Here is an 11,181-nt window from a genome sequence, read left to right as displayed (position 1 = left end):
AATAATGAATGATGATGGACGAATCCATCGATTATTCTGGGAAAATTTGTATTTCGATTTATATATTTTTTTTTAAACAAAAAAAAAATTCATTTATTTTGTAACCAAAAAAAAAAATTCATTGGATTATAACGTAAAAATATAAATTTTTTCCATTTTCTTGTTTCACCAATCACAATCATTTTTCGTTTGTTCGATGTTATTTTTACCACCATTCGAATAAAATTGACTAAACCATCGACGATATTTGACCAATGATTGTTCCGATTTTCCAATATATGGACGACGAAGAAATGCTTTACGATTCCAGATTTCAATGTCACGTTGAATCTAAATGATAATGTATGAAAAGATAATTTTTTTTCTTTTTTTTTTTTGTTTACTAAAACTAACCATTTTTGCTTCAGCAAACAGGAAAAATTTACTGAAAATAAAACTGATTATGGAATTATTGAAATAAAAATCATGAATAATTGAATTTCGCATCGGGCCAATCGGTTTGACCATCTGTATCATAACGCCTTCGATTCCGCCAAAAATATCACTTTTCAAATGAATTTCAACATAAGCCGGACCAATTTGTCGTACATTGAAACGGAATTCAATGATTTTTATGCCAAAAATTTTATTCGTATTAATCATTTCTAAATGTGATATATGTTGTTGATCTGGTGCCGGACATGGTGACCATTGTGCATTCCATTCATGTTTCAATATACGATTGAACCAATTATAACGATTTTCAAGACCACCAGAACCAAATACTGATGATGAATGAATCTGGTTCAAATGTACAATATCGGCACCATTTTCTGGTATTTCTTGTAAATGACAATTAACATAATGTTCAGTACGGCCATAAAATTGCCATTTTCCTGTCATAATTTCATCAATTTGTTCTGGTTTCCATTCTGGTTCAACATTAGGATCATCATGATACCAGACAAAAATCACACCATTTACTTCGAAACTTTTCCATATTTTAAGTTTAGCATTGGGAACATTATCTATGAAAAGAAAAAAAAACTTGTTAAATTAGATAACCTTTCTAATGATCTGTTTTTTTACATACCTTCATATGGTACATCCACACAATTACCATCGGACATTCGAAATGCCCATGAATGAAATGGACATCGAATACAATCCTCTTCTTGTTTATGGACAATTTTGTTGTTATTTTTATCACCACCGATACGAATACGACATCGTTCAACGATACCACCAATAGCTAGATTGGCACCTAAATGTGGACAATATGCATCCAATACATAAACCTTGTTACTTGGACCACGAGCCACTATTAATTCTTTTCCAAAACATAATATTGATTTTAATTGATTACGTTTCAACAATCTTGATTCCAATATTGGTATCCAACCATTTGGATAAAATGGTGGCAACTGTTGATTAGGTAATATTCGTACATTTTTCGGTACCTGTTCATTTGAATCCTGTAATCACAGGAAATGTTAATGGGAATTCATTACATTAGAATTATCGAGAATCATAACAGAGCAATACCCACCACAATTATTTCAGCAAATGTAATAAATTTATACAGGAAATATGAGATGACAAACACCAAGATGATAATGAACAAATGATTCAATGATAATCGATCAATTGTTTTGATTAAATGATCAAATAGACAAAATTTTATCGTCGTCATCATCATCATCATCATTGAACTTGAATTTTTTTTCCCACGAATCGAATTGTTCACCGTTGAAGTGTAAATGTTCAAATGATGATGATGAAGTCACTTTCGCTTTAAATTCTCTCTATCACTCTCTCTCTCTCTCTCTCTCTCTCTTATCATTTCTAGTTATCAAACCAAAATCAGATACAGTGGTCCATAGATATTGGAGACATTTTTTTCACTAGATGATGATTATCCTTGAATAGAAACAATCGAATAAAACCGATGACGGGTAAATTGTGGTAATAAAACCGAAGCACTACTGTACCATTACCCATCAATAACAAGTTAGTTTTGAAGATTAAAAAAAAAAATAAGAACAACAACAACAACAACAAAAATTGAAAAGAAAATGTATGTGATGACCATGAGTGATAATCAGGTTGGCGGTAAATCATTAAATGCGTTGTGGTCTTTCCCCTCAAAGGACGTTGATGACCTTCGATATAAAACAAATTGTGTATACACCAGTGTTCACTGGTATGGTCAAATCCATAGGCGATTTTCTTCTTCTTCTTCTTTTTCCTTTGTCCATCATCATCATCATCGTTGTCGTCGTCGTTTTAGCTGTCAAATTGTTCTGAATGTCATAAATAATCGAAACGAAATGAAAAAAAAATGAATTCAATGATTACAGCCAAGTTTTATGCCACTTTTTAAATTCGAATACATTTTACATCGTATTAACAGGTTTTCTTTTTTTTCGATGAATTACTTACAATGTATGAATGGTTAAGAATCAAAATATTTCATTCGATTTTTTTTTCTGTGGTTATCATCGATTCCTCTCATATGGCGATATCATTTATCAATCTTTTCATCTTTGATTAATTCTGTGAATATCATAGTTCACAGCAATGGGTGATGGACAATTTAAACCGGGCGTTGCAGCCATCATTATCATTGCCATTGGAATATTGGTAAAGCATTCACAATTGATTGATTTTTTAATCTTTTCATCACATATCATTTGTTCATATTCAAATCAATCAATATAGATTTTAACATTGTTATTCATATTTGCTAAACGTCAAATTATGCGTTTAGCACAAAAATTTCCAACCGATGGTCCACATGCTCCAATTGGTTATGCTGCACCGAAAGAACTTTGTCATAAAATTGAACGTCGTTTAAATGATATTCGTTCAATACGTTATGAACCAATTTTATTGAATTCAGATAATCTTCACTGTTCAGAAGGTTTGGATGAAATCAATCTTTTTTAAATTTTTGTTTTTAATTTCATTCCATTTTTTTTAAATATATACAGCCAATGTAACAAAATATAAACACATTTATCGAATGAAAACGGTTGATAATTTAAAAGATTTAGAAAAATTTATTATTGATTCATATGGAATGGACGATGAAACAACAAAACGTCGTCGTCATCCTGATCAAGATATACGACAATATCTTCTTAATCTACAACAACAAAATGGTCCAATGAGCCATTGTGATCCAATTATAATCAATGAATTAGTTGATATTTACATACATGCACGTTATGATCCTGAACCAGATTTCGATAGTGAACATTATGAACGTTTTCATTTATTAATGGAACGATTAAAAGCACAGATTATACCGAAAATTCCAGATACAACAACATCTAATGAAAAAATATCACCAACAAAAATTGTACAAAGAAAAGGTATTGGCAGAGGTTTAGCGACAAATCTTTCATTTAAAAATCTTGCCAATCTTTCATCATCATCAACAATGATGATGATGGCTAAAGATAATAAAACCGATGAAACATGTGTTTGATTGATTTTAATTTAATGAATATAAATGATTTACATGTGAATATATGTGAAAAAAAAATTTTTTCACCGTTTTTTGATATGTTTTTTAAATTTTTCAAACATATAATTATCCAACGGTTTATCTTTTCCGGGCATACGATTATCTTTATCCATTGGTTTCGGTAATCGTACTTTTAATGGTTCATCACCAATAACCACAACTGGTTCAATATCATATTGTTGTACAGATTGTTGATCACGATGATGATGATGATGATGATGGTCACGTGATTTACCTTGTGCTTTACGTTCTTCTTTATCGATAAAATGGCTAATTAATTCTTTATTGTCCGTTGACATTGATTGTAAATTGAAACGATGATTTGGCATAGAATTATTATTGCCAATATTATTACTGGTATGAAGTAAATTATTCTGTCTATAATTGAAACATGATGCAAGATTTTTCGGCGCAAATGATAAATCTTTTGTCGGATCATTCGAATCGGTGGCATTCGTTGTGTCAGAAAGTTTTTCCATTTCACGTTGTATACGTTTTTCAATCAATTTATTACGTGCTGCTTCGGTTTTTTCGATATTTTTTATTCGTTCTTCAATACCAAGATCAACTTCAGGTATACCGGATAACATTTGTGATGAAAGCATTTCTTCATTTTTTGATTTTGTATTATTAATCAATTGCAAAAGATGATCAGGCATTGATTTCACTAGTAAATCTTTAGTTAAATCAGATGATTGTAATGATGAAGTTTCATTATGGCCACCATCATTCAAATCATCATTGGCCATTGATCGTCGTTTGGCCAATTCTTCATCAACATATTTCATCATTTCAGCATCTTCATCACGACGATTTGTTTCCAAACTAAACGTATTACCAAGATCTAATTCATTGGCCAATAATGTTTTTGAATCGGTCAAACCATACAATACTTTATCGCCATTTTTTTCACCATCATTCTGTTTATTCTTTGCCATTATCATATCTTGTTTCAATAGATCCATTACATCGATACCTTTGGTAATACGTTTACGAGATTTTTGTAATTCACGTAATTCATCCAATGCTGTCCAATCGATTGAATCACCACCACCATCATCATCATCATCATCATCATCTTGAATTTTAATTTTTTTCACTGATTCAATTTTACGTTTACGTTTTTTGAATACAATTTTTTCATCATCATTTTGATTCGATTTATTATCATCCATTGTTTACCACACATACACACACACACACACAAAAAAAACAAACATTGAACACTCGGACATTGTATATGAAAGGAACGCACAGAAAAAAAAATCGAATCAAAAAAAAAAACAGCTCGAAAACGATTTATTCATTTCAACCAAAAAAATATGAAGAAAAAAACAAAAAAAGATGATGAAAAATAAATAAAAAAATGGTTGTTTTTTCCGTTTGAAATTTGAAAAAAAATTTATAGATGAAATATACTAAAAATTGAAATTTAAAAATCGTTTTTCATGATTTGATTTTTTTTTTAAATTTCAGATTCATTACAGCTATACATTTTACGGCAATCACCGCCACCACGACCAACACGTGCAGCATTATAATTTGAATTGAATGGTGACATTTTTTGACTGTCCAATACGTAACTTGATGCATACCTGTTGATGATAGATTGTGTGAAATCAAAGAAATTTTCAAAGACATCTCAATTACTACTTACCCTCCAATCTGTGATATAACTGAACCAAGTTCACGTGATTCTTGTGCCGCATTCGTAGCAGCATCACATATATGTCTTTGAATACATTTTGGATCATTAGATAATAATGATCGTACAAAACCTTTCATCATCGATATGCCAGCAATGGCTGCATCATCCAATGAATCTTTAAGACCACGTTCATCATTCAACAATGAACGGCCATTACGTCGTTGAGCGAAATTTGTTTTAACCATATCCAATACTTTGACCAATAAATTCAACACTTGTCTTGATGTTGCCGTACTTTCTTCCGATGAACCAAATACCAGTTTCACAATTGTTTTAACAATATTTTTTGTATTCAAAAATTGTGACACTTCATTCGTTGCCAATGCTTTTTCTTTTTCCATTCGAAATGATTTTGCATGACGTGATGAACGACTATATGATAGTGTACGATTAGAATCGATTTCCGTTTCCATACATTCGATGGCCGAAACAGTAACCAATAATAAAATGATGGTGGATTTTGGATCCATGTTTTTCCCAGCTATTGTTGATTATTTAATCTCTGGTTCCGTACATCAACACACACACACACACACACACACAGACACAGGCACACAAACACCAGAAGGAAAAAAAAATATGGTCGAAATAGAATCGAATGTTTACAAATCGAACTGACCGAATGAAATGACCAAATATAAATGATGAGATCATCGATGACCATCTTCTACATTCTCTAAAAATATCATTGAACTAGATATTTTTAAACCTTGGAATTTACTCATTTCCTCTCTCTCTCTCTTTCTCTTGTTCTCATCTACCATCAACTACAATATACCTTGATCATCAAAAGTTCAAATATAACGGTATACTAAGAAAAAGACGAAGAACCAGTATAATTTTCAACAATTTCTTTAAACGCTAATTATTTATGCACATTCTATCTCTCTCTCTCTCTCTCTCTTTTTATCAATCTCAAAAAACGGGAACAAACAATTTATTTTCAAATAAATTTTCTTCTTCTTCTTCTTCATCGTTTCAACAAATTTCAAGTTTCACCAAAAAGACCGGTCGATTGTTGTTGACCTCATTTGACTTGTTGTTGTTGTGAAAATTTATTAGAAACCAGAAATGAATTTCAAGTGAACTATTTATAGCATTATGAAATCATCACACTATTTGTCTATATTTGTTTCATCATGTTCAAAAAAAAAATTCTAATACACCAATTGATCGATAATTATTTTTCAATGAACCAAAAAAAAAAAAAAAAAAATCCCATCCCATCTCATTTTGCCTCAAAAAATCTGGTTATTTTTTGTTTCTATATTCATCCATCACACATCATTTACCATGAAAACAAAATACGGTCATAAGCTAAGAGGCAAAAATTTCAAGTTCAAGGTTATGGCATATTAGACAATTTGGCCAAAATCGATCATCAAAAATAATTAGTTCGCCAACAAAATACTAATAATGCTTACTTGTCGATCGCAGCCATCAATTAACAAGCCCAGTTTTTTTTTCTACATTGCAATTCATTATCGATTTTCCAAGAATTTCATTTCGATTGATTACCATGAAAATCTATAAACGTGAAAAAAAATCATAAATTTCCTGGTCATCATCATCATCAACAATCAAAAATCTACTGCTAGCTATTCATTTGAACATTGCAATTGAATTGGCCCGGTATGTTCACAATAAGTTTTTTTTTTGTTTATTCACGGTCTATTCTCACGATTTTTTTTTTTTGCTTTACAGATTGACCGATAACCACGATAGATTGAAACATTTGCCAAAAAAAATGAAATGAAATGAAATCCAATGACATTTACACACATATCGATCGATTGATATATCATCATGATGTTTTTTTTGTTCTTTTTGATAGCAACAAGTGTCTACGATTACAATTATGCACAAATCAATGATTGATTGATAATCAATTGATAATGAATTGTTGCAAAAAAGATGATTTTTTTTCGGTAAAGTTAATTAGACATGTGAAATTTGAAACTAATTTTTATTTTCTGTTTTTCAAATCAGTAGTCGATTAATAATTGAATGATTATGGTTAAAATGAAAATCTTTAACTGTTATGATTGAAATACAATCATACGATGATAATGATGATGATCATTGGATTTGGATATATATATAAAAATCAATGAAAACAAATAACCACACCATCGATTATATTGAAATTTCACATTTTTTTTCCTGCCTCAATATGGTGATATATTTGATCGATAATTGAATGGCTTGAATTTCATTCCATTTGTAGTGGTCGTGGTCGTGGTGGTTGATGTGTTCATAGTCGATGTATGTTTGTGTGTGTGTGTGTGTGTTCAACCTTGAAACAATGGATTTATCGTCATAATGTAAGTATACGATGCAATGGTGTCTGTGTGTATGTGTGTGTGTGTCTTTAGCGTCATCACCGGCAACAAGCACTGATTTCAACCATTAAAAATGATGATCAACAGACAAGAAAAGCAAATGATTTCATTTAAAAAAAAAAAAAAATTTCTCATAGTCAAATGAACATAATTCATTCGGAGAATGAATGGTGTGCACACACACACACACCACCGACAACGACAAAAAAAGCACCACTCTATACCACACACACACACATATATAAAAATACTGATTTTGTTGGCCAAAATTTCTGATCAAATCAAGAAAACCAAATCGATTGACATTCAAATCATTCATTCGGTGATCATCATAATAGGAGCACATTGTCAAAAAATTCAAAAAAAAAAAATTTTTTTTTATCTTTTTTTTTGTTTATAATTTCATCAATTTTAATATTAAAAAATTTATCAATCAATCAATTAATCAATCAATAATGGCATTAACGAAAGAAATTTCGCAACAATTACAAGATATCGCTAATCGTTTACGTATCAATTCAATACGTTCAACAAATGCGGCTAAATCTGGGTATGTGTATTTTTTTCAATGATTTGTTTACGATAGTTTTTACATTTATTGATTTTTTTTTTGGATCATTGAAACACACCTTCACATATCATAGTCATCCAACATCATGTGCATCAATGGCCGAAATAATGGCCGTTTTATTTTTTCGTACAATGCGTTATTCAATAGATAAACCACGTGGTGCATCGAATGATCGTTTCATTTTGAGTAAGTATATATCAATTAAGTGATAATTTGATGTTGAATATATTGAGATTAATTTTCATTTCAATTTTGACATTTTTTAGGCAAAGGTCATGCTGCACCAATTTTGTATGCTGCATGGGCTGAAAGTGGCCTTTTTCCTGTGGAAGATTTATTGAATCTTCGAAAAATTGATTCCGATTTAGAAGGTCATCCAACACCACGTTTGAATTTTGTCGATGTTGCTACCGGATCATTGGGTCAAGGTTTATCTATCGCTGCTGGTATGGCTTATGTTGGCAAATATATTGATAAAGCACCATATCGTGTTTATTGTTTGATTGGTGATGGTGAATCGGCTGAAGGATCGATTTGGGAAGCATTATCATTTGCATCGAAATATAAATTGGATAATTTGGTGGCCATATTCGATGTAAATCGTTTGGGACAAAGTGAACCAACTGCATTTGGACACGATATGCAATTGTATAAAGCACGTGTAGAAACATTTGGTTTCAATGCAATTGTTGTCGATGGTCATGATGTTCAGGCTTTGGTTGAAGCTTTTGATCAGGCTTCTCAAATTAAAGATCGTCCAACTGCTGTGATTGCTCAAACATTCAAAGGAAAAGGACTTACTGATGAAATTGAAGATAAAGTTAATTGGCATGGAAAACCATTGGGTGATAAAGCTGAAGCCATTATTGCTCAGATTCAATCACGAATCTCAACACCAAAAACAACATTGAAGCCTGAATCACCTATTGTCAATGTTCCGGATGTTGATCTTAGTGTACGATTGGTGGAACCACCAAATTATACGATTGGACAAAAAGTGGCCACACGTGAAGCTTACGGTACAGCATTGGTAAAATTGGGTAAAAGCTGTCCACGTGTTATCGGTTTGGATGGTGATACCAAAAACAGTACTTTCTCTGATACTTATCGAAAAACATTCCAAGATCGTTTCATTGAATGTTATATTGCTGAACAGAATTTGGTTGGTGTTGCAATCGGTGCCGGTTGTCGTCGACGAACCATTCCATTCGTATCGACATTCGCTTCGTTTTTCACACGAACATTTGATCAACTTCGAATGGGCGCAATATCACAAGCTAATATCAAATGTGTTGGATCACATTGTGGTGTAAGCATTGGTGAAGATGGTCCATCACAAATGGCATTAGAAGATTTGGCAATGTTTCGTGCCATACCGAATTCATTGGTGTTCTATCCATCAGATGCCGTAAGTGTTGAACGTGCAGCTGAATTAGCTGCACAATATCATGGCATTACATTTATTCGAACATCACGGCCAGCAACACCAATCATTTATTCGAATGATGAAATATTTGCTGTTGGCAAAGCTAAAGTGGTACGATCATCAAAAAATGATCAAATCCTATTGATTGGTGCATGTGTTACATTGTTGGAAGCAATGAATGCAGCCGATTTGTTGGCTAAAAATCATAATATTCAAGCACGAATTATCGATCCATTTACAATCAAACCAATCGATCGTGAAACGATTATCAAAAATGCTTTAGAGGCTGGTGGCCGTATCATTACGATTGAAGATCATTATCCTGAAGGTATTATTCATATATCTTATTAATATTTCAATTAATTAATTTAATTTTTTTTTCTCTTCATTCATTATTTACACAAGGTGGTATTGGTGAAGCTGTAGCCGGTGTCATTGCCGATATACCAAACATCGTAATGAAACGTTTAGCTATTCGTGAGATACCAAGAAGTGGTCCACCATCTGTATTGATTGAAAAATATGGCATTGATGCAAAAACCATTGTTAAAATTGCATTGGAAATGATTGAAAAGAAATAGTCGTATAGTAGTATATAAGGAAAACATATATTTTCATGTGTGAATTGAATTTTTAAAATTTTAACAAATTTTAATCATCTCTTTATATATCATTTAATTTGATATGTGAATGATAATTGATAATTGATGATGATGTGATGTGATTGATGAAATAAAAATAATTTTTTTTTTTTTTTTTGAAATTTTCAAACGACAAAAAAATGATTCGAAAATATGAATGATTGCGCTGCCATCTAGCGTCAGAATTGGCCGAAAAAAAATAGAAATTGTCAATTCGAATGGCGAAATACTCAAAATGATGATTCTTTACACGACAACAACAACGACAACATTAACCCATTACACATCAAACATAAATGTTGGATCATCATTATTGATTATTTTATGATATCATACCTTCGAGGCTTTTTATGAATTTATCAATAATATATCCAAGTCACGAATCATATCATTCTATGTGTGTGTGTGTGTGTGTGTTTCTCAAATAATCAAATAATCCGTAAATGTGTGTGTTTAGTGTACAGGAAAATGGTAATAAAATTTGTCTTTTCCGTTTTTTTTTCAAATACAATTACCGAACATAAATTTCTGATTCAACATCATCATCATCATCATCATCATGTGATCAGTCGATTTTCTTGTTATTAAGACTTTTTTTGGTCATTTTATCGTCCATTTATATTTAGGCAATAATCATTATTATTATGGTGAATTTACTTGAAGAATCAAATTGGAGTTTATTTTTATTTTTATTTTTTTTTGCAAGTGAAATGAAGTGATTTCAAAACTTTTTATTTCTTGTGTGTGTGTGTGTGTGTGGATTCAACATTTTTTCGGGTAAGTTGCTTGGATTCCTTTTATAATTATAATAATAATAATTATTAACTACGAACGTCATAGACAGACAAGAAATTTTTTTTGGAAAAGAGAAAAAATTCCATTGATGAACCAATTAACGAATTGATCAACAGAATATTTTTCTAAACATAAAATGATATAAAGAGAGAATGAATGAGCCAGAATGACTTCCAATTACTAATAA

The 11,181-nt window shown here is 31.2% G+C and overlaps 5 protein-coding genes across 6 annotated transcripts; 2 read left to right on the top strand and 3 right to left on the bottom strand.

Moving 5' to 3' along the window:
* Positions 1-65: 65 nt before the first annotated feature.
* Positions 66-2,138, bottom strand: nvd (cholesterol 7-desaturase nvd). Of its 2 annotated transcripts, XM_075729897.1 has the most exons (5): positions 1,529-1,687; positions 1,205-1,454; positions 1,073-1,153; positions 394-1,007; positions 66-330 (listed from the first exon to the last, which is right to left on the bottom strand). In XM_075729897.1, the coding sequence occupies exons 1-5, from the start codon at positions 1,685-1,687 to the stop codon at positions 166-168; spliced, it is 1,269 nt and encodes a 422-aa protein (XP_075586012.1). In that variant the 3' UTR covers positions 66-165. The 2 variants fall into 2 exon arrangements, with proteins under 2 accessions (XP_075586012.1, XP_046908178.2); XM_047052222.2 differs by having other exon boundaries at positions 1,073-1,454; positions 1,529-2,138.
* A 283-nt stretch (positions 2,139-2,421) lies between these two features.
* LOC124489828 (protein C1orf43 homolog) lies at positions 2,422-4,707 on the top strand. Its single transcript, XM_075729898.1, has 3 exons — positions 2,422-2,622; positions 2,701-2,902; positions 2,973-4,707. The coding sequence occupies exons 1-3, from the start codon at positions 2,560-2,562 to the stop codon at positions 3,470-3,472; spliced, it is 765 nt and encodes a 254-aa protein (XP_075586013.1). The 5' UTR covers positions 2,422-2,559; the 3' UTR covers positions 3,473-4,707.
* Positions 3,464-4,686, bottom strand: LOC124489827 (uncharacterized). The gene has a single exon (XM_047052223.2). The coding sequence runs from the start codon at positions 4,684-4,686 to the stop codon at positions 3,535-3,537; it is 1,152 nt and encodes a 383-aa protein (XP_046908179.2). The 3' UTR covers positions 3,464-3,534.
* An 86-nt stretch (positions 4,708-4,793) lies between the features above and the next one.
* On the bottom strand, positions 4,794-5,857 carry LOC124489818 (uncharacterized). Its single transcript, XM_047052209.2, has 2 exons — positions 5,169-5,857; positions 4,794-5,106 (listed from the first exon to the last, which is right to left on the bottom strand). Exons 1-2 carry the CDS (start codon positions 5,687-5,689, stop codon positions 4,977-4,979), a joined length of 651 nt encoding a protein of 216 aa, XP_046908165.1. The 5' UTR covers positions 5,690-5,857; the 3' UTR covers positions 4,794-4,976.
* A 1,490-nt stretch (positions 5,858-7,347) lies between these two features.
* On the top strand, positions 7,348-10,249 carry LOC124489817 (transketolase). The gene is made up of 4 exons (XM_047052208.2): positions 7,348-8,111; positions 8,206-8,318; positions 8,399-9,886; positions 9,964-10,249. Exons 1-4 carry the CDS (start codon positions 8,017-8,019, stop codon positions 10,137-10,139), a joined length of 1,872 nt encoding a protein of 623 aa, XP_046908164.2. The 5' UTR covers positions 7,348-8,016; the 3' UTR covers positions 10,140-10,249.
* The last annotated feature ends 932 nt before the right edge of the window (positions 10,250-11,181 follow it).

The sequence above is a fragment of the Dermatophagoides farinae genome, chromosome 4 (assembly GCF_024713945.1).
Source record: "Dermatophagoides farinae isolate YC_2012a chromosome 4, ASM2471394v1, whole genome shotgun sequence".
In the NCBI taxonomy this organism is placed as follows: Eukaryota; Metazoa; Arthropoda; class Arachnida; order Sarcoptiformes; family Pyroglyphidae; genus Dermatophagoides; species Dermatophagoides farinae.
The sequence above is the reverse complement of the archived record's forward strand: the minus strand, read 5'-3'. Positions and strand labels throughout refer to the sequence as shown.